The sequence below is a fragment of the Camarhynchus parvulus genome, chromosome 3, assembly GCF_901933205.1.
Source record: "Camarhynchus parvulus chromosome 3, STF_HiC, whole genome shotgun sequence".
Taxonomy (NCBI): Eukaryota; Metazoa; Chordata; class Aves; order Passeriformes; family Thraupidae; genus Camarhynchus; species Camarhynchus parvulus.
In genome coordinates this window covers 67051377-67074947 of record NC_044573.1, presented here as the reverse complement: position 1 = coordinate 67074947, position 23571 = coordinate 67051377, and the positions used below count along the sequence as shown (strand labels likewise).

General features: G+C 42.4%; 2 protein-coding genes across 3 annotated transcripts in view; one reads left to right on the top strand and one right to left on the bottom strand.

Annotated features, from left to right (window-relative positions):
- The first annotated feature begins 344 nt into the window (after positions 1-344).
- Positions 345-11199, top strand: MFSD4B (major facilitator superfamily domain containing 4B). The gene is given in 5 exon segments (XM_030945172.1): positions 345-678; positions 680-850; positions 937-1105; positions 3615-3731; positions 6020-11199. Coding segments are annotated over 5 exon segments (1911 nt in total). The 5' UTR covers positions 345-459; the 3' UTR covers positions 7255-11199.
- A 230-nt stretch (positions 11200-11429) lies between these two features.
- The window catches only part of REV3L (REV3 like, DNA directed polymerase zeta catalytic subunit), a 110307-nt gene continuing 98165 nt past the window's right edge, over positions 11430-23571 (bottom strand). The window contains exons 24-32 of one of the 2 annotated variants that reach the window (XM_030945170.1): positions 23317-23425; positions 22256-22462; positions 21518-21627; positions 20381-20495; positions 18851-18988; positions 17855-18045; positions 16592-16838; positions 14950-15159; positions 11430-12586 (exon numbers count right to left, since the gene is read on the bottom strand). In XM_030945170.1, the coding sequence (XP_030801030.1) occupies positions 12446-12586; positions 14950-15159; positions 16592-16838; positions 17855-18045; positions 18851-18988; positions 20381-20495; positions 21518-21627; positions 22256-22462; positions 23317-23425 (1468 nt within the window). In that variant the 3' untranslated portion in view covers positions 11430-12445. The remainder of the gene's footprint in view (positions 12587-14949; positions 15160-16591; positions 16839-17854; positions 18046-18850; positions 18989-20380; positions 20496-21517; positions 21628-22255; positions 22463-23316; positions 23426-23571) is intronic. The other variant, XM_030945171.1, reaches the window with a different exon arrangement.

The window sequence follows — 23571 nt, the reverse complement described above, 5'->3', positions numbered from 1 at the left end:
AAAACAAAGCAGCGCGGTTTGGAATTATCTCTCGAGTTGTTTGTGACACTTAAACTTACCAGGTACGGTGAAACTCGGGAGCCTTTCCTAGAGGGAGCAGCAGCTCCGTGCCAGACAGGGAGCACGCACTGAGACCTGTTGCACAGTCGGTGAGCTGCTCCACGTGAGCGGCAGGAAAATTTATGCAGTTTTAATGCTTAAAACTTTAAGTACCAGGCATGTGTTAATACCTGTGCTTAGCAGACTCAGCAGCTCTCTCTCTCTCTCTTGAGAAGCTTTATTACTGTGCCATAACACGGTCCTTATGGAAGGCAAAGACCGTTTATGATCGGCTGATTGAAAGGTCGAGTGCAGTTTGAGTGATAACACAGATTAAAAATAAATGCTGGTTTATAAGGGCACTTCCTCGGGCACCGTGGCACAAACTCGCAGCGGTGTGGAGTGTCAGCTGCCCCGGCAATGTCGCTCCCCGGCGCCGAGCCCTGCTCCCCGGAGGAGCCCCCGGCGGAGGAGGACGCGGCGCCGCCGCCCCCCGGCTCCGATCCCGCCGCTGCTCCCGCTCCTCCCGCTGCTCCTCCCGGCGCCGTGCGCGGGGCGGAGCCGCCGGGGCCGCTCTCCTCGGGCCCGGAGCGGCCCTCGGAGCCGGCGGCCGGAGCCATGGCCGAGGCCGACCGGGAAGCTGCGCGTCCCCTTCATCGAGGCGGGGGAGACTGAGAATGAGAATGAGAATGAGAATGAGCCGGAGGCGGCGGCGGCGGCCGGGGGCGGATGGCGCTGCGGGCGCTGCGCGGACGGGGCCGCGCTGCGCTGGGCCATCTCCGGGACGCTCTTCGCCTCCTTCCTGGGGCTGGTGAGTGAATGAGTGAGCGAGAGCGGCCCCGGGGCTGCGGGGGCGGTGCGGACCCTCCCGAGGTGACCCCGCACTCTACCCTGCAGGGGATGAGCATCGCCGTGCTGGGTCCCACCTTCCCCACCCTGGCCGCCAATGTCGGCAAGAACGTCAGCGACATCTACTACATCTTCGTGGGCCGGTCCTTGGGCTCCCTGGGCGGGTCGGTGGTCGGCGGGGTGCTCTTCGACTGCATGAACGCCGCTCTGCTGCTCGGTGAGTGCTGCATCGCCCTGCCGGACGCTGTCCGGGAAGCTTCTGCTTCTCCGCAGCGAGCGCAGCCCCAGGGGACGATGCGGTGCCGAGCCCCGGGAGCGGGAGGGGCCGTGGTGCTGTTTTCCCAGAATGGCATGTCGCCATGTCGCCCTGCCTGGCTGGTGGCACCGCGAGTGGCGGGCAGCGCCGCGCTGCAGCATCACTGCCAGAGCCCGGGCCCGCCGGGCATGGCCGAGCGGGAACTGGGATCGAACGGACGAAATCTGCATGGATCGACCAATGGTTCGCTCTGAAAAGAACAACTGGGCCTTTTCCAGTTTGTATCAAGTAATGGGTACATTGTAGGTGCTCTTGGAACATAACAGGCTTCTGTAGCGACACCGTACAGCGCGTGGAACAGGAAGCTGTGTCCGGGCTGCCGTGTGTGCAGCTGAAACCTCCAGCAGTCTCGCCGAAGCGCATTTCTGCGGGGCGAGCTTCCTGTTTCCTTACTTAACACTCATCAGTCACGATCAGCTTCGTGCACGGAACGAAAGCCTGTGGCCTTTGATGGAGGGCTGTAGCTAAATTTTAACTAACTTACAGTGGGAAACATTAATTACTGTTTGTAATTAATTCCACTGTTTGTGAAAACAATTAAACTGTGGGTGCCACAGCTGACGACTTTAACAGTTTTCTGGACTTGTGGAAACTTGCTCCTGTAGGAGCACAGGACCAGCTTTGTCCAGGCAGAGCGAGGCTGCTCAACCAGCAGGGATCCAGGAGCCACACTCAGCATCCAGAAAGGAGGGGCTCCTTTTAGAGTTGTGTCCCATTTCCACACCAAAAATAGTGGAAGCCCTGTCTTTTTTTCTTTCAAGTGCCTTTGTGCTCTAAGTTAGGGATTAAAATGTGTACCAGGGCTCGCTCTCCTCGTTAGTTCAGGGAACTGTGCCTCCCATAAGGAGCATGCTGTAATCATATGGTCAGTTCAGATAAGATCTCTTTTCCCATTGCTAGTGTTTGCAGTCGTGGGGTGGCTTTCCTTTGACCCCCTCCTTGTGCACCTGACCAAGTCAGACTTTGCCTCCTGTAATGGAATCAGTGCACACACCTGTAGAAACCAATAGTTTAGTATTTCCTTCTTTCCTTGAGGATGGCTGTCTGTTAACAATGCTTGGGAAATGATGGATCTCTTAATCCTTTCCAGTTTGGTAATGCTTATGGCAAGACCACAATTTGAACGACTGAACCTGTTCTCATTTTTATCATCTCAGGGCTACCTGTAAGAGATTTTGGCTTGTGTAGTTTTGCCTCCCATCTTTCAACTGCTGGAACTCTGCTACAGAGAAAAACTCTATACAGAGGAAAAATTGAAAACATCATCTATTTGTCAAGGAAATTTTAAAGTGCTGATTATCAGGCATAGAGCTGAAGTGGACAATTGAGCCCTTGCTGAGAAGTTACTTTTCAGGTTTGAGTGTGGCACCTGAGCAGCTGCACTTAGTATTCCCAACCTCTAGTGTTAGCTTCATGCAGCTCAGCATGCACACCACCTTCAAAAATGTTTTGAGGCGTGTATTCCAAGTATCTTGCTAGGTCTTTAGGGTTCTGGACATTGTTGCTGGGTTTTTTTGGAATCAACCTAAATTCTTAAATACCTTGGGCCCCATTGATGTTTTAAGTATCTGCTGCATCTATGATCACATATTGATTTTAAAAAGAATAGAGACAGCTGAACTGGTACAAGCTCTCTAAGAACCTAATATTTTCTGTTCAAGATATTAATTGCAGGTTGTTTTATTATGGAGGCAATTATAAGCAGAGAATTGAACTGCTGAATTTTCTCCCAAATGGTAATAAAAGCAATTTCCATCTGCTAAAAATATTTTTTGAAATGACATGTTGTAAGTGTAGCCAGTAATGGCAAAACGAATACACGTAATGAATTGCTGCAAAATTTATTTATGAGAAATTTTGTAGTTCTGTCTAAAGCCCCAGAAATCCCTTGGAATACATCCCACATGTGAGAACAAAATAGAAATAAAAGTCAGCATCTTTATATGAAGATCACTTGGTGGACAAGGTACAATTATTTTATAGGATTTTTAAGAGCTTAGTTATTTGGGTTCTTTTAAAAATGGAGCCAAATTAAACGTTGTGCAGTTCTCAGAGGACAGGCTTGACACTGCTCAAACCCATGGTTTACTGAAGTCACATTTCTAAATCAGGAGTTTGCAGAAGACTTCTTAGTGTCCTAGCAGGAGCTACTCCTCTCTTTGCTTTAGCCAGAGAAGTTTGTCATGCAAGGTTTGATGAAATTCCTTTTTTTCTTCCAACTAAAAAATGATCTGTTGAACTTCCCAGCTGCTGCTGCTGCTAACCACGGATTGAAGAGGTATTTACATTGCATCCCTTATTAGGATTATCTGTAACTTTAAGAATCATAAATTTATGGTATTTCTTGTTCTTCTGTGTTATTTAAGTGGAAACTGTAGTAAGTGAGTGTTTTGTTTTTTAACCTTTGCAGCCTTCTCCATGCTTGGAACAGCAGCTGGTCTTTATGTGATACCCTGGTGTAACCAATCCCTGCAATTGACCATCTTGATGTCAGTTATCGGAGGTTCCATGGGAATTCTGGACACAGGTAGGGCACCCTGTGCTCTGGCAGTTCTTTCAGCAAAAGAATTGGAAACTTTAGCATACCAAAACAGTTGCTGGTTTTTCTTGTGATGCATCTTGAATGAAAAGAGAGTCCTGGGCAAAGCCTTGGTGTTTGAGATTCTTACAGCTGCTGTTGGCAGAGCTGCCCACCTGCAGCTGGGAGTTCACAGCACCATGGTGCCCATCTCCCTGAATTAAGGGATGTTTTCCACCTTTGGCCAGCCATGCTTAGGTGGCTGGGAATACAAATTTGTTCTGTCCCCCCGATTCTATGTCTGTGGCTTGTGCATACTGCAAATGGCCTGGGCAAAAAAACCCCAAACCCAGCACTTTTGCTGGACAGCTGCTCAAACCCAGTTTCTTAGCAGAGGATTATTATTGGAGGAAGATGATCTCTGGGATCTTTTCCAGCCTAAATGATTCTGTGATCCTGAGATATGTTGGTGAAGTTGCAGAGCAAGTGTAGGTGTGGTCAGAAAGGTCAGTTGTGCTGGAGGTGTGAAAATGAACTCCCACAAAAGGAGTCCCTGGGCAGGCTTGGACAGGGTGGCTCAGGGAAGGCTGGCTTTAGCAGGCAGCTTGCATCAGGAGGCAAGGCCACAGCAGAGGGTTTGGGCACGCTTGGAGATGCCTGGGAAATGCTGGCACACTTGCACATGGAGATTAGGAAATGCCCAAAAATGCATCAGTCAGCAGAGTGCTCTGGCATTGCTGCAGCACGTGGTGGTGAGGCAACAGCAGGCAGCCACTCCTGGCACCTCTCCAGCGATGTCCCAGCAGCGTGTGCTGGCTCTGCTGCCCTCCTGCAGGAGCCTGGGGAGGCTCTAACCAGCAAGGCACTACAGCAGCTGCTTGATCACCTTCAGGGCAGGGTTATTTCCAAGAAAGAGCTGACTCATGTGTTAGCTTAGCCATCCAAACAGCTCTGGAAGCATCCCAGCCAGGGCCTGGCTAGGGTGGCTTGGCTGGTTGGCAGCAAAGAGGAGCGATGGCTGCACATGTGAAGTGTCTGCCTGAATTCTGTGGGGCTTGAGGGAGCTCTGCTAAGACGTACAAAGAGCACGGCACAGGATCCAGTAGTGAAGAGATGGTTTTGCACAGCACAGGTCATGTTAAATAAACTGAGTGCAGAGCTGTATTTGCTGCCTCTGGTAAGATTGTTATACATGGCACTTGGTTTAAAAATTCTTTGGATGGGAAAATCTTGTCAGCCAATGGTAAAAATACCTTCAGTGGGTGTATTGCTTGGATCAGACCTCAGAGCCAGGGAGACTCCCCATGCTGAGCAGGAGTAGCAGAATAAACTCGCAGCAAGGCAGTAAAGCAAAGCTGAATTGGTTTGGAAGAGTGCTGAGTGACAAGGGCTGCTGTACTGCAGCCCAGGAATTTGCTTACTGTTTTGTTTTCCTGCATTCTTCTGAGGGACTACAAAACACCTCTCTGAGATCTTATTTCCCACCGTTGTTGTTGATCTGATGGTGTTGTAGTTTGGTGTTTACAGCAGTACTGATGTAAACCCTTCTGTTTCTGGAAAGTCATTTGAACACGGTGGGGTGGTGGGCCCAGCCCATCAGTAGCAAGTGAATTGTTGTTTTTCCTGGGATGTTGTTTAATGAATTTTAAATGTTGTTTTTGTTCCTCTGATTCTTAGCATTGGGCATTGTTGCTTTTGATGCTTAGAGAAATAAGAAGCAGTTAAATTTCCCTTTTAAAAAAAGGCTGAAAAATGCTGCAAATTGTCAAGTAGGGTAATGAGAACCATAGAATCATAGGGTCCCTAAGTGGGAAAGTACCCTTAAGGTCATCAGGTCCAACCCTTAACCCAGCACTGCTGAGTCCAGACCTAAACCATGTCCCTAATGCCACATCCACACGTCTTTTAAATACCTCCAGGGATGGTGACTTAACTACTTTCCTGGGCAGCCTGTTCTAATGCTTAACAACTATTTCCCATGAAAAAATTTTTCCTAACACTCCATCTAAACCTCACCTGGCATAGTTATGTCTGTCCATTGCTGCTGGATTAAGCCACTGTGTGACTCTTTGTTTTGACTGCTCTGAATATCCTCCTAAAGCTCAAGTAATCACACGGATTTAAGGCAGAGTTTCAGTAAACTGCTGTTTTACACATTGTATTTGCTAAACCTGGCATTATTGTACATTGAATTAGCAATATTTGTTATGGTTTGTTTTGTTTTGTTGGTTTTCTGTTTTCTTTTAAACAATATCTAGTTTCAGACTAAAATGAATGTTTTTCTCTCTGATCTGCAGGTGGCAATGTACTGGCACTGTACACCTGGGGATCAGAGGCAGGGCCACACTTGCAGGCTTTGCACTTCAGTTTTGCTGCTGGTGCATTTCTGGCTCCTATGGTGGCTCAAATGGACTTGGGGAGTTCTGAATCTGAGGAACTGGCACAGGCTGAAAAGACAAACGAGTCTGTCCTCACGTCTGGGCCGACAGCATCAGCTGCATCAACGACACCAGCACTGAACGACCATCCCAATAAGAACTTTTTGTGGTCCTATATTTTCATAGGGACCTATATTCTCTTAGTTTCCATCTTCTTTTTTGTTTTGTTTTCAAAGAGCGGCTCAGCTAAAGACAAATCAAAGGCTTCTGCACAGAAGGACAAGCTTGCCAAATACCACTGGCCTCTCGTTGGTCTCCTGTTCGTGTTCTTCTTGTTCTATGTGGGAGCTGAGGTCACTTATGGCTCCTATGTATACACTCATGCAATGGTCTTTGCTGAGATGAAGGAAAGTGAAGCAGCTGCCCTGAATTCCGTCTTCTGGGGCACGTTTGCCGTGTGCAGAGGCGCGGCGATATTCGGCGCTGCTTTCCTGTCCCCTGCCACCATGATTGTCATGAGCCTCCTGTGCTCTGCTGCCTCCTCCACGGCCCTGGCCTTCTTCTCCCACTTCCGGGCCGCGCTGTGGGCGGGCAGTGCCGTGTACGGAGCGTCCATGGCCACCATCTTCCCCAGCGGCATCGCCTGGATCGAGCAGTACACGGTGGTGGAAGGGAAAACGGCCTCTCTGTTCGTGGTGGGCGCGGCGCTGGGCGAGATGTGCATCCCCGTGGCGGTGGGCTACCTCCAAGGCAGGTTCCACCACGTCCCTGTCGTTATGTACGCTGCCTTTGTCACCTCCATGGTGACAGTGCTGCTCTTCCCTGTCATGCACAAACTGGCCAACTGGCCCCAGCAGCGTGACTCGCAAGAAGTGAGTGACAGGGAGACCCGCAAAACTCTGCTGTCGAACTCCAGGCTCACTGAGGATGAGGAGGAGGAGGAGCACGTGAGAGAGTGGAATGATGCAGACTTTGAGGTAGTGGAAATGAATGATGAGCTCAAAAACTCTCTGAGGGACACCTCCCACAGGATACCAGGGGACTCTCCAGCTGTCCAGCCCCATCTGGACAATGCACTGGGTGATCCTCCAGTGGTTGCTGATGGTTCCCCTGGGAGACAAAATGGGACTATTGACTGGGAGAAGAGCGAATAGAGTCAAAGCTGACTTTTTTTTTAAAAAATGGAAATGCAATTGAATTGTAGCTGTTGTCAAGTGGTTCGGGAATCTTTTCATAGTGGTGCAGAGCTCAGCATGTTCATTTTCCCAGTCCTTTCTCCTCTTTAATTTTCAGCCTGCAGGGGATATGTCTTGGAGTGGGAAGGTCCTCAGTGATGTGAAAAGGGGCAATATGATAAATGTTTGGCTATGCCAAAACTGTTAAAACGTAGAAGATGTTTTCTACGTATGAGGCATGCATCCAAGGAAGAGATGCTGTAATAACTGGGAAAGAAGGGGACTGCTCAGACTATTCAGTTTTTTGAGGTGGGTGAAAGATGCAGGTCTGAGATGCTTTGTCACAAAATGGTTTCATGACAGAGGAGAGACATCTGTTACCAGTAATGCTGAACTTTCTCACCTTGTGAAGGAGGAATGTTTCTACTGTGTTTGAAAGTTGTGTGTGATCAAATCAGTTAAAAATTCTGGTGATGCCCAGCAGCTGTAAATTGAATAACCTTTTGGCTAACTATAGGAATTTTTGGTTCTGAGACAAAGAAAAAAATGGAAATTATTTCTTAGGAGTGAAACCATGCCTTTGGGTCACTTAAAAGCAGTTCATGAGAAAGGGCACAAAATGGGCCATTGTTTATCTGCTCAAATGCATAACTCCAACTACTAAGCAATGGCAACAAGTCTAAATAATTTAAAGTGTTTCTGATTTTAATTATGGCACTACCGCTGAAATCAACAAATGTACACAGAAGATGATAAAATGATCATGTAATCTTTGAATGGTTGGAGTTGGAAGGGACCTTTAAATATCATCCAGTTCCAACCTGCTGCCATGGCAGGGACACCTTCCACTGTACCAGGTTGCTTAGAACTCTATCCAGACTGGCCTTGAAAACTTCCAGGGCTGGGGCATCCACAATTTCTCAGGGCAACCTGTTTCAGAGCCTCACCACCCTCACAGGAAAGTTTTTTTCCCTAATATCTAATCTAAACCTACTTTCTTTCAGTTTGAAGCCATTCCCCCTTGTTCTATCACTACATGCTCTTGTAAATAGTCCCACTCCACCTTTCTTGCTGGCTCTCTTCAGGTGAAAGAGATTGCTTAATATATGGTATTTTTAAGCCAGTTGTTAAAGGTTATCACAACTTTTCTGGTTTCCTGTCCCAAGACTTAACAGGGTAATCTGTTAAAATGGAGATTTGAGGAGAGGGAATTATCAATGAGACAATCCTTTCCAGTATGACTACTTGCCCCTGGCCAGCTGGCTTGGTGACATTTGGGTTTTTTCTCTGGGGAACAACATGGAGATGGACACTCCTAGTGGAGAAGCAGTGGTTTGTATGTGAAGATTAATTGCTGCTAAGCAGGAAACCCTGGGCAGGTGCAGCCATGCCAGGGAGCCCTCCCGGTAAGAGGAAAAAAGTACAGTAAATGGCAAAATCTGTCTCTGAACAGTAATCTTGCCATTTGTCAGCTTGGAACTCCAAATCAGTTAAGTATTTTTTTAAGTCTGTGTGATAAGAATGTACTCTTGTTTGGGGTTTTTAACTTTGCACTTTTATTAGTATTTTTCTTGCTAAGAGGTTTCATTTAGTAACAAAAGGGCTTTAGGTGTAACAGAATGTTAGATGTTCCTGGATTTCCAGGTCTGTTTTTGTTCCCTCTCTTGTCCTTCAAGTATGCAACCTAGGCTTGAATGGCTTTTTCTTTCTTCTGAGAAGTTAATAAGAAGCCAGAATCAACTTGTAGTGGAAGATTTTTTGTCAATAGCTTGGCATGTTGCAGAGCCTCCCTCTCTTTCTGCTGCTGGCACTTAAATGCCACTGTGGTTTTGATGGATTCCTTCTGTGGCATCTTTTTCCAGTGCAATGCATGTACCTGCACCTTAGAATGCAGCCTTGGTACACTTATGGCACGAGGGTTCTGTTTGCTTCCAGGGATGGTCAGTGCCAGCCCCAGCCCTGGCCGGGGCACAGGTGACAGGAGTGAGTCTCTGTGGCCCGGAGTGCTTCGCTGGTGTGACATGGAAGCAAACAGTGTGGCAGGCAGAGAGAGGGATGGAGTGAGGGCACCTGGAGCCTGCATTTCACTGTTTTTCCTCTTCCCGTTTTCCCTCCTGCACGCTGTTCTGTGTGTGTGGGAAGTAGAGGGTGTCAGCTGACTGTGAGGAGAAATCTCACTGGTGGAGGGGCAGGGAGAAGGTGCAGGACACCTAAACACAATGAAAGATACACAATGAAAGATGCAGAAACTGTTGAAAGATACAGTGAAAATGAAAGATACAGAATGATAGATACAGAAACTCCCTGCTGGACCTGCCATCCCCCTGTGTTGACATCGCTATAAAAAAGTTTCCCCATACATGAGATCATGGTGCCAGAAGAAAATTACTTAAGGAAAGATACTGAGCAACCAGGAAAATTCTAAATTCCCCCAATTTATATGCTACGTGTTGATGAAATTCCAGATTGGAATGTCCTACACGTAAGACTGTTCTCAGGGATAGTTTACATGGATAGTTTACTTTATATCATTTGCATAATCAAGTACTACAAAACCCCAGAAAATGAAATCAAAGCTGCATTGGGAAATACGCTGTAATCTCTTAGAAGCTTATCTACTGCATATATACAGACACTTATTTGTGTTTCTGACCAGCATCGTCCCAGCAAACGTAAAAATATTGCACAAAAGTTTCTTCTTTTTTTCCTGCCTGTATTAACTCCTGTGAGAGTAATTTCAATTCATCCCCATTTCTTCCTTTATAATCAGGAGGCCTGTGTAGTAGGAATGGAGCAACAGGCTGGAAAGCCAAAGTAAGAGCAGCCATTTCCCACAAATAAAGGATCCAAAAAGCAGTGGCTGTAAGACAGTGGAAGCTGAAGAATTATCTGTGTAGAATCACTCCACTGATGTGTGGAGACCTGCCTAAATTTAGAGTCATCTTAATGAGGACTTGGAGCCTTCAGTGTCTTAGTTCTGGTCTTAAACTTGAACAGGGATAGACAGACAGAAAGCGTTCTCCTTATCCCCTAACCAGCCTGCTTTTAACAGCAGGGGCTGCCCTTGACTGAAAATGAAATGCTTGAAGCAATTTAAGTTTAAAACAAGATCTAGGACATTTCCAAGGAGGAGTCCAGCTCCTACCAATTCTAGGCAGCCGTGATGGCCAAGGCTTAGCTCCCTGCTCTTGGATTTTGGTGTTCCTCAAGGCTTGTTTTCAGACAATGAATATTAGTTTTCTCATGTTTAAATTTCCTTTCACAGTAAATTGCTTCCTAGTATCAACTGCTGAAGTGAGGATCTATTTACAATGCAGATCTATTTTAAGTTACAGGTCCTCCAGAAAGCTCAAGTACTTACATGTTGGGGGTTGAAACTACTTGGAGTTACTGTATTACATTACTACTGCCCTGCTTATGCTAGAAAAGCCATTCCTCTGTTGAGGACAAGAGCTTTAATCCATGAATTAGATACCTGAATTTGGTAAGAATCCTATTTTTGTCCACAAACCCAGGAATAGTTTGAAGATGAGTGCTCTGCTCCAGTGTGAAAGGTAACCTCTTGCAGCTAAGTGTCATTTAATACTTTATTTATCCCGAGGCACTGCCAAGTGCTGGACTGTACTACAAACACTCACTCCTGGCATTTGCACTTTAATTCTGTACTTGATCAATGCTTGAATGCAAGACCAGGCAAAGTTTTCTGCCTTGATGTTTTGTTTTTTTTAGAGTTACTTTGCATAAAAGCGCATCACAATCTGTGGATTTTCTATTATATCTGTAAGAGTTTTTATTCTGCTTGGTGTGGGTTTTACTGTGTAATGTGACATTTAACAGACTGACTGGTGTCTTGACTGTAATAAATTCTTATCTGGAGAAGGCACTCAGGTTCCCTGATGTAAATAAAGTTTTCTTCTATTTTTCAAACGTTCTCTGGACTTTTAAATTTAAAACTTGGTTCTTTTCTGACTAATGGAAAACTGGAAATGTTTCTCTTCTGGTTTGGGGAAGGCCTCTAAGAATTTCTACTGATGTTTTAGATCTCGAAGTTTAAGCTGGATTCTTAACTTTGATTTGAGCAGTCTTGTTTTTACATTACTGAGTGTGCCAGAGAAGAAAACAAATTGAGGGTAAATATTAAAAAAACCCGTATCATTTTTTACCATATCATTTTATTCAACTTTAATATGGTTTCCATTATTAACTTCTAAAACAAAATGATTTCCAGTTTAGAAAACAATGCACTGACCACATAATTCCTTTTCCATTTTATACAGTTATACAAATATTCTAAATACACATTTTGTCAAGATGGTGGCAAATAAGATTTAACTGTACAGTACGTAAGGAAAGAAAATATTTTAAGCATATTTAGAAGCAATAGAAATGTCTATACAAAACAAGCAAAAATGGAATAAAATTTTATATTTAAAGTATTGCAACAGTCCCACAGGTTTGTAACAAAAATGTCTTTGCACAGTTCCTCACAATGCCCCATTAATAGCTAAAGCAAGACAGCAATTTTTAGAAAATAATGTTTCAAAATGCTACACATGGTACTACTGCTTGCACAGTCTGATCAAAATAACAATCTACTTGGAATCAAGCAAAACTTAGGAGGAGATATACCAACCAACTTTAAAATTATCTGTATAAAAGTCATTGCACATTATTTTACTCAGTTGTTTGAAAAGTAAAAAAGTGTATTTACAAAATATTTCGCAGACAAAATTATAAAGTGAATGAAGAATATATAAGTAACACGTCTTGATACTGACAGTTCAAGAACACACACGAATGGATTTATCATTTCAAGAGGTTTTCAGTGCTCCTTCCTCCAGGAAGTAAACTTGACTTCTACTTTGAAATGGATTTACAAGATGTTACACAGAGCTATTTCAACATCAGCATTATAAAACAGTATGTTAGAAACATGAAAGGAAGAAGAAATTTTTACATCTTAAAAAGTGAGCTATTCATAGATCAACAAATGGGTTTTTTTTCAATTTAGTTATGGTAAGCGTTCATTATTCTTCAGACAATAAACCCAACAGTTAAAATGGAAATCCTGGACTAGGTGAGAACTGAAAAAGCACCATGCACAATAGTCTTAGTGTGGTAAACACTGAAGGAAAAAAAATAGCACCTGGAATCCTGTAACACAGATCATTTAAAACTGGTCAAGCAGCTGGCGGAGATAGGGTGCCTTTGACAGTTCTCTGCTCACTCTGGAGAGCTTGAAAAGCACGGGGCAGTTGAGGGAGACACACTGGATGTGCCGGTCGAAGCAGCCCGTGCAGTTCTTGCATATCTGTATTACATAAGAAAAAGCAAAAATTATTTTAAACAACACAAGCGAGGCATAAACCACTAGGGACTACTAAATCCACAAGCCTGTATTAGCAGAACAGGCACAGCCCTCTGCACAGAGCTTCTCCCCAGCATGGAGGGCCCCACAGCAGCTCCATTCTCTGCTTCAGCCTCTTGGGCTGCTGCCAGACAGCTCATTTGGCTGCTGGTGGGGGCTGGCAGCATCACCCACTGAACTGGGCAGAGAGCAACAGCACAACTCCACAGCTTGGGTTTCAATCCTGCTAATTAAGTCCTACTTGTGCATGTGGTGGCACTTGAAAAAACAAGGTAAATAAGTTGACTGGGTTTAAGCAGGGCAGTGTGTTCTATTTGTGATAAATTACTCTCTATGAAAGTCTCACAGTGAAAAAAGAAAGAACTCTTGTCCTGCAGTTATTCTCTGCAGAGAAAAGGGACTTTAAATAAATTACTCATTTCAGGATAAGCTTTAATTAGAGTTTTACCTAGTCAGAGTCAATCAATTCCAACACCAAAATACACAGGCCACAGAAGCTGCACTGCTGTTCTTGATCAAGGAATTACTTGTTAGTGCTGCTTGAAAGTACTTTTAATGTGAGATACCTGATGGAATAAAATAGCAGCAGGTAGTTTTTCCAAAGGTAGACACCTTTAGGAAACTAAAGGCCCTTGCTCTGCTCATATTTTTAACCTTTGCAGCATTTGCCACCTCCAACAGTTTTTCTAAAACCTTAGAAAGTTGCTTCCAACTACACCTGTCTTTTGTAACATTAAAATGTTACACAGTTTATTCTATCACTTGCATAGCCTGATCAACAAACCCAAATTGTATTCCTTTGCCTTTAAAACTAGTTCTTCTCCTTCTTTCCACCTTCCACACTGATGCCAGGCCAGCATCAGCACCAAATCCCTGCAGACTGACAATGGCTGGAGAGGGGCAGCCCCTCCTGGCCAAGTCCCACAGGTGGCACCTTAGAGGGTACCAATCCTGTGACCAGAAGGAACACGATTTAAACAACTGGTTCCAGGTTTGTAACTTCAGAACTACATCTATTCTAGTTCTCTGAAAAAGGCTGTGGCTGGTTTAAGTGCAAGGGACCAAATTAAATGGTACTTGAGACAAGTCCTAAGTTTGTGTTGAGGGGAGAAGTCTATGGTTTTAACCTAGAGCACGTAATTTTTGAGTGCATTTTAAAATAATGTACAGCTCAGTGTTATATCAGTTTTCTGCTGGCTCCAGCATGTTTATAATCTCAAAGGGCTAAAAATTTAAGCTGTGAAGGATATATGAGCCTTCACATTAAAATAAGACAGATGCTCTTACAGAGACACCAAACACTGACTGGGGCAGGATCCCAGGCCTTGCTGAGCTGTTGTGTGTTGCAGGGACAAGAGAATGTTCTAATCAAACTCATGGATCCTTCTGTGGGGCTGGACCAGCCTGCCAAGTTCTGCTTTATTTCAGAACAAGAGCAATGCAAGAGTTCAAAGTACTGCAGGAAAACAGCAGAACATGCAATTCCTCATTTCTGCCATTCACAGTGCAGATAAGGGCAAATATTACAAAACAGAGCACGAAGTCCACACCTTAGTAATGAAATATTTATATAGTGAATTGCAACCCCATGAGAACCTATCAAATCAATGCTTAGATTTAGGAACATTTATATCCCTGACATTCAGACAAGTCTTTAAAATGGTTCACATGCTACTGCTAAAAATAAATGTTCACTAAAATATTTATTAATTATAAAATATGACAGTATGAAAATTAGGTGAAGGTATGCATATGTTTCCACAAGGGGAGGCATTGTGCTTTGCTGTAATATATTCATGAGCACAGTCAGCTACCCTCTTAATTGACTTCTAGCTCAAGGGGAAAAAACAGCTTGGAAAATTCCTATTCAGAGGAAAGGTAACAAGAAAATCCCCAAGCTAAACCACATCCATGTTTTACATATAAATAAATAAATTTTCTGACCCAAACATTTTTGTTTCTAGAACATCATCTGTTATTTTAATGCAAAAAAGAGTGAATCTTTTACACTCTTACAGCTCTCTGTCATTATAAAAAGGGACCTATGAACCATACAAGGTACTCTTAAAAATCAGAAGAAAATGAGAAAAGCATCTTCTGTTCTGATCCCTTCCTTTGCCTTAGCTTTCCACAAAGCCTAGGAGAGTAACAGCTGCTCTGCTGCCTTCAACAGCAATGGGTAAAGCAAACAATCTGCAGCACATTTAAACCTGGACCGTTTCTTTCGGAGTATTCAGTAACGCACTGCTTTGAAATCTCAGCCCCTGTCTTTTGCTGACAGACATCTGACAATGCTTTAATCGTACCTGGACCAGCTGCTCTTGTTTACGCTCCAACTCTCGGATTTCTTGGTTGAGAATCACTACCACATGCTGGGGCTGGCTTCTGCATTTATTACAGATCCCATACTGGGTCAGTTCATCACACACAGGACAGTGTAAGGTCGTGAAATACTGGGAGATGGTGCCTTTGCGTCCCTCTAGCTCAGTGTGGGCAGCTGAGGCAGCCTTCTGAATCTGTCAAGAAAAATAATTAAGAGGTAATGAACTTCCAAGAGAGCAGCTTAGAGCAGCTTGCCTTATTCATAGATTACACAGTTGTTGGGTTTTTTTTCCAAAGGAGTAAGAAAGTGCAAGATGGCCTGCAGGGCCTGGGTTCATACACAAATTATGAACATGGATCACAGCACTCTGAAGAGTGCAGCACTGGCCCTGAAGAGATACACTGAACAGAGCCCTCCCCAACACCTATTTCACAGGGAATCTGTAACCAGAAAAGTCCTTGGTCACACACATGCTTAACTCCTGATCTCACCTCAAACTCTGCCTCCTGCAGCTGCTCCGTTTTTGGGTACTGGTCTGATTCGCATCTAAATGTGCCCTGGCTGCAGCTCCAGTGGCTGTTTTCTGGATGCTACCTGCCCTGGAGTGTCTGTGCCAGGCAGTCCTGAGCACAGCTCTGCCTGGTGCTTTGTAGCTCATGCTCTGATTTCCTTGGACAGGGCTCCACCACTGGCCCATCTCCCTGGGAAGTTTGTCCTCTGCACTTACTCCTGCTGCTGCTGCATGACTTTTGCTTTGTGCTATCCTTCACTCTCCTGCTGCTCTGCTCCCTGTGACTTCCTTGCTGCTCCTTGGCCTTGCAGAAAGCCAGGGCTCTTTTTATCTTTTTAGAACAGCTTGTTGGAGATACTTAAGGTGACTGCCACGGTGCCATTGGAAAGGTAAAGAAAAGAAGAAGAATGGAAGTCAATCAAGGCTGTATTGGGAAATACAGCTATACTGCTATATTGCAGTGGGAACATGATGTATTACTAGGCTGCTGAAGTCTGTTCTGAGCAGAGTAACCGAACTACACAGACACACTGTCTTTCACCATCCCTTTTTGTCAGGGGAATCACAAACTAAAATCCAGCTATCTAATGCTTCTTTTCCTGCATCTCAATGACTTCTTTAACTTTTAGGGAAGTCATGTTTGGGTATTATTGGCTTTACATTTCTGGTGATAAAATTTTTCAAATGTTCCTGCTGCTGGGGCATGCCACCCTTTTTATACAGACAAGAGATGTCAAAACATTTTGGAAAAACAGGAGTTCCAACATCTAATATAGAGAGATTTAAAAAGTGGTATGGCTAAACAGACGCACATACACATACTGCTAAAAATACAGAGTTATGGCAAAACATTCTCTTAAACTACAGAAGGGATCAGGAAACAGAGGATGACTGTGATCAGCTCAGCAAAGAAGGGTTGAAAAAACTGATTTACTATGTGAAAAAAACCCCACACGGAAGATCTCAGGACTGCATATTTGAGCATCAAACACTTCTTCACAAAATAACCTTTGCTGTTGCCTCCTATCAACCTGATTCCACTGCGAGTAACAGCAAGGCCAAACACTGCTGCCAGATGCACTGCACTTGCTAACTCCTGTCAGAAAACACTCACCCGGGGCAGCTCGTGGTACCAGCTGAAGACGTCTATGCCAATGAGCGAGAAGACCCTGGCCAGGGGGGGCAGGATCTGCTTGGTGATGTAGTAGGTGGCGTTGAGCCTCAGGCTGGGGTCCTGCAGCAGCTCCAGGGGCCGCCGGACGAGCTGGATCAGGGGCAGGCCGGGCATGCCGTACACGATGACGTAGGGCACGCGCTCCCCCACGCGCGGCTCCGAGCGACGGTCGTAGGCAAGCATTCTCCTGCCAAAACACAGCCTTGAGAATGCATCCAGAGGCACACCCATAGTTACTTCATTTGCCTGTAAGCCTCCCCATCTGACCAGATTAGTTGCTCTCCACATGACTGAAGTCAGTGCCTATTATGAAGCACAGGACCAAAATGTTTCATTTTTAATTTGTCTTGTGATCGGACCTGAATTGTAGAACCTGGGGCACAAACCCTAAAGACATGGTCTGTTTTAGGTCACTTGGATTTGCATGTAGGCTGTTTTCTATCTACCACTTCCTTAAGAAATATTTTAGTAAGAACAGCCAGGGTACTAAAAAGAGCTCAAGTACAATTTGCTTTCTGGTCAAATTCTGGTTCTTTGCTTTCTGAGATAGCTTGCTCAGTAGAATGATACCTGCTTCAAACTGAATTATCCTTCACTCAGAAAGCAAAGGACAATTCAATTTGAAGTAGATATCAGTTTTGGACTTTGATGTTGTTTTATTACAGAAGCATAGCTTAACTGGAAGACCTTTTGTATTAAGCAAGGCGGCAAAATGTTTCAGCTTACATTATCTACTTTTCTCTTACTGATCAAGGATATCAACAGGATGAAATATTAACTTTAGGTAAGGTACTTTATTTAAAATGAAAAACTATGCCTGGTAATGTATTTCACAGCACTAAGAGACATCACTGTCACAATCTGTAACATATTTAATAACTGGGAGTGATGAATAATCTAGGAGAGTCCAGCCCTTGTACAAAACCCAAGCTGTTAAGTAACAGAAGTGAACACGCTATCACAGTGTCCTGACAAGACTTTCCTCTTGCACATGTGGCTCTTTCCAGGACCATCTCTTTTCACACACAGAAGAAATTTAGGGACAATTGCTTCAACAGTATTTGAAAAAGACATCTGACTGCTACCTGTACCTTGACAGTATAAAGGTCAAGACAAAAAAACCTACGAGCTCCTACTCATAACCTGTCAGCACAAAGGTCAAGGTAAGAAATATCTGTGATTAGCACTTCTTGATCTCATTACCTGGTGATTTCCAGAGCAGGTACACAGGCTCCAGGTTTGTATGCTGAGCTCCCTCTGTACTCTTTTGCAAAGATGAAGTCCTGCATGCTGGCTTTTCCTTCCAGTAACTTCATGCATTGATTCTGAACATACTGCTTGATCTGACTGATGTCCCGTGTTTCAAATAGCAGCTTGATAGAACACTCAAGTATCTTTACAACCAAAAGAGAAAGGTGAGAAAAACATGTATGTTTGAATAAAAAAGAATTAGTTGCAATTAATTCAGTAAATTATATGGAAATACAAAGCCAGTGCTTAGAAAAACTACCAGTGGTGAACTAGGATATTGATAGGTTGCAATGCCTTCCACTCAAAGACATTCATAAACACATTACTGGACAACTTTTTCCTCAGTTTGCCACATCTTTCATAACATCATCCATACTCCAGCACTAAGATTTTTTCAACAATTATAGAAGTTTCCAAAGTATGAGAGAAGATGTTTTACCCTGCCATCTAAAATATTTTGCCATGACTTTACCCTTCTATGTTATTATCTTTTTTACTGGCATAAATTTCTTTTAATTTGGCTAAGGACACGATATCCTAATTTCTTTTTAACCTCTCAATACACAGCTTAAAATAAACAGGCAAAAAAAGGTATTTTAAGGGAATGCTTAGCTGAACTAGAATTATGTAAGTGAGCTATTTGGAAGACAGATCAGTGTGTCTCACTCATCTGGCAGTAATACATCCAGCTGAAGTGAACTGGATCAAGAATGGTCTTTGAGAGGGCTCACATGGGCCAAGGGCTTTTTATGGGATGAAATATAATCTGTAACATAGAAATCCTTCTAATGCTGTAAAAGATCTTCAATTTATCTTTCAAATAGCTCACACAAGAAAAACAGAGATTAAGACAACTCAAAGGACTAGAAACTTTGAGAAAGGATAAATAAATAATGAAATTACAGAAGATTGTAATTTCATTCAGGAAGAAATCTATGAATAGTTTACCTTGGAAACAGCAGGACAGGAGTCCCTTCGGACTGTCTCTATGCCTTTTGCATCAAATACTGGGTCCTTCTGGTCCAGTGTTTCATACATGTAACCCACATACCTCTTCTTAGTTTGCAGGACACATGGCAAGTAGACCTGGAATGTTTAGAAAGAAGACGGCCCAGTCTGCAATGTGTTTGGAACATAGAGGGTTTCCTAAGGAATACTGTGCTTTGTTGGTTTGTTTGTTTGTTTTTTTGTTAAACCATTACAACTGATAAAATAGATCAAAGGACTCTTAAAGGATGACTGAGGAAGTTGGGATTCTGTGGTGTTCCATTCTTAAATCACTTTATATTTCATTTAGCTGAAGCTCAGGTGGAAAGTGACACACAGTATACATTGTTGCAAGTACCTTTACTTTTCTAGATTGCACCTGTCACCATTTCTAATGTAACTCTATTATCTTTCTTTCTTATAAAGACAATTTCATTTTAAACATCAGAGAAGAAAATGTTCCCAGCACAAGTAGTGGCTTAGAACTTTCTGTTTTCAGACTTAAGAAGATGCCAAAAATCTGCTAGTATCTCCATTTCAAGCAAATATGATTTTTAAATGCCTGTGCTTGGAGAACAGTTTTCTCAGGAACGGATTTTTAGGGTCATGGTCTCTTTTGTTTGTTTTCTCCAACCTCTTACTTGATTCTTGATTGTGGTAAGCATTCCTTGAATACTTTAAAATGAAAGAATGGAGAACAACTTCTTCTTTGTAGTGTTACTTGGATAACACCACATCTTCCTGACTCTCATGGAAGAGGGAGCAGTGAGTTTAGGTTGCCTGAAGCTTACAAATTTTGATTGACCTTGTTGAGTCAGGTATGTACTTTGAAAATATCCAGACCACCTGAACTAATGCTAACTGACCTGAACATCTTGCTAATGACTTTACAGTGACAAACTTCCGGGAAAATCAGTAACATATTGCCTTACTCTCTTCTAAAAGATTTGTTGTGGTTATTATTTCTTCCAGAAGCCTCATGAATAGATTTTAATGACTTTTCATTTTACAGGTGTATATATCATGTGGACATATGCTGAAGTGACTGTGCTAAGGCTGGCTGAAAAATAAATATCAGGTTTGTAATTAATGCACTGGAACTGGGGATGGTGAACATTTCCTCTGCTAAGCCGCACGCATTGATTCAATTGCAGGTATACAATACCAAACTGAGGGAGATATTTCCAAAAACTGATGAGACAGGAATTCAAACTGCCTGATGCTGCTGGCACAACAAGCCACTGGTACAAAATTAGGAACATTTCTCTTTATTCACACTACAGTGTTCCTCTGAAAAGGTCCCTGAGGCATTAAGGAGCTTGCAATATATTTGCAGAAACAGCACATGACTTGTTTATCCTTATGTACATTAGGGTTCAGAAAAATATTTTATCTTCAACTTTTTTGGGGCTTTTTTTTGTTTGGTTTTTATTTCCTTGTTGTTGTTTTGATAACACCTAACACATTTCAAGCAAAATATTTTCCTTTTACCTTTTCAAATTTCAGTTTAACAGGCTTGGGATTTGTTGCTGTTACAGCTTCAGCAATTTCTTGACCAATCTTAAAGGACTGCTCCTTTGTGGCTCCTTTCAAGAGTACAAACATGCTACAAGAAATCAGACACAGGAAGTGAATGCAAATCTATTCAACATAATTCCTGGAAACCATATGCTGTAGTTTCCTGGTAGCAAGGCAAGGATGTTATTATGAGCTGTATTCCCCTTCTTCAGCTAGAAAAGCCAAAAATCTGAAAAACTTCAGTATTCAGCATGAGATGAGAAGTGCCAAAGGGCTAATGAATGCTGTGACTATCTGATGAGGCAGGGAATGGACTGCTCCCACACACTGCTAAACTGGAGTTCCCAGGGAAGTATTGTAAAGAGCTCTGGTGATACCATTTTTTCCCCACTATGGGAAGCAGCAGGATTTTACTTCCTTTCTCCAACATTTTTTTTTTTAATTAAACCACTATGAATTCAGTATCTTTGAAATGTCAAGTCTTTTATCAGATCTGGCTGAAATCAGTCACTGGATTCATAAGTTATTAAGAAAGGACAGCCAGACAAGTTTTGTTTCCCAATGGCTGAAAAATTATCCAAGTGTGGAACAGAGATGGATATGCCTAGAGCATGGCTATTATTTAGATGAAAGACTGACTGAGAAAATGTATGTCAGGCAGCCTAATAATATCTCTGTATGCTCTGGTGGCTGCTTTTGAATTGTATCCACTTCTGAAGCTTAAAACAGTGCCTGCCTCGAGGTGCAATGCCTACTGTTATATATACTCTATTTTCAAAAATAAAAACGGCATCAGAAACAGGCACAAAATAAAAATAATTTGGTAAACTAGATTTATATTAATTCACAACTGAAAAAATATTCTCCCCCCTCTTTCTGTTCCACATAATTTTCAAAAGAAAGGAAACCTCTGAAGTACTTAAAGAAACCCAAGCAAATTCAGTATTATTCACTTTGCATATTCTGCAAGGCAGTAAGCAACGTCCAAAAAAGATCCACATGCCCTCTTCAGCATCATAAATTTGCCTTGTTGAGACAAAAGCAAAATCTATCTATCTATGAAGAACTACTATGGTTTTAAAACATTTGAAGAAGCAGATCATGAATTACCTGTCTGTATCACCATATACAACGTGAGCACCCCATTTTTTTGTATCATTCACCAGTTTAATGGCACGCTCCAATGTTTCTCTGGCTTTGTGGACAATGCTGTCTCCAATCTGCAAAGTTAGATTGAAAATCTTTATTCTACTGCTAAACCAAATACTAGCTCTTGGTAAACACAGTCTAACCATGCTTGATCTTGTTATGAAAACCCCTGTATTGAGATGATATATTTTATTTCATGGTTTAAATATATATAATAAATAAAAAGGTTGCTTAATATACCCCAAAATAACAAGAACTAAAAGAAAAATGATCAAAAATTATTAAGTATTAAAGTAAAGAAGAATTTGTTTCAAACTTCTTTAGAAGTTTACAATATATATTAAAAATCTATGGAGCAAGACAAGACTGCTCAGGATCACTTTCTCTAGGTTTTGGATTCTGCTGATTCCTATGAAAATGAAGAAAAAGCCACAATGTTTTATTTCCACTACTAGAATTGTAATCCAATCCACCTTTGGAAACAGTTCTACAGAAACACCAACTTCAAATGCTTCTTCACAGGAAGAAGACAACCTTCGTATTTTTCTGGAAGATCACAAATAAATCCTAAGTTGCTGATTTTCAGTACTACAAATAAAAGCAGCTTTTCTGAAGGTATTTAGTTTGTTTCAGATAATAATATGTTATCTGACTAGTGTCTTTCCAACATTTTTATACATTTTTACTTGCAACCCTTACCTCAGTGCATGGCATTCTTCCAGAAAAATTAGCAGCAGTATAGCCAAAAGTAAAATTAGCTATATATTTAAGACCCAACTGACGAGCTTCAAGCATTCGAGTCACAGCCTTGTCATGCTTATAAGCCTTCATTGACTGTTTCACCATTATCCTGGTCTTCAAGATTTCTTCTAGCATCCTTGGCAGCACACCCTTTCTTACTGAAGGCTGCCATAGAGGGAACAAAGGAAAATATGGTGTTAGAAAGCCCAATAGAAACAGTTAGGAGTGAAATCAAACCCCAGAACTGTTAGTTAACCACTGATAGGAAGACAAATTAACTAGCAAGATGCCCCAGCCACCAACAGTTTGGCTTTTCTCACAAACATTACGAGGAACCTAGAATACAGGCAAAGCTCTTAAGGACAGAACAAATAGCTTCTTGTTCTTTGTATTCATCAGCCCTGCTGATACAATGTTTAGATAACCTTATTAACTAAAATGGGACTTCAATATTTAGCTGTTAATTCTCAAAGCATTAAATGATGAAGGAACATTATCTTTACAAATTCTGCAAATATTCTTTACCTAAAGTTTTCCTTTTACATTAAATACAGGTATGCTGGTGATTGCCTAAATATTTTTAACAGCTCCAGGCCATATTCATTACACATCAGCCAGCAGGACACATTACAAAATGAGAACAATGGAAAGCAAGTCAGGGACCCTCATTTCCCAAATCATTACTCTTTTTCTAAGAAAGCATTCTGCTATACAGGCAGGAGAAAAATGAATTGTTACACACAAATAATTACTGTTTGATCCCCAAACTGCACAAGTAAAATACAGTTTAATTATAGATGAAATAAGCCTTCAGTATAAAGGAAAGCATAAAGACATTTTACTTCCTGAGATGCCAGAAGTTCAGCACTTTGACAAATAGCAAAAACATTGTGAAATGAGAGAATGAACCTCCCCTTTGTCAGCTCTTAATGCAGCAAAATATAAACTACAATATCAATTTGATCTTAAGTGAGCCAATAGACAGTGAAAATGCTGTCACAGAGCACTAATATCATTACCTTGACAAAAGCAACTCCACTGGGTGACACTGTGATATCATGTCTAATCTGGTAGAGTAAGTCAGGAGGTACTCTCAGAGATGTACAGCCAAATTTGAATGCATCATATCTAATAAAGAGAAAATTTAAATATGAAGACAATTTATTCATTTAAAGACTAATCAAGTGAAAACATCAGCTCACATTAAAATGCTAATAACGTCAGCAAGGACAGAATAATCTCAAGTATAAACAAACATAACATAATTTCAAATT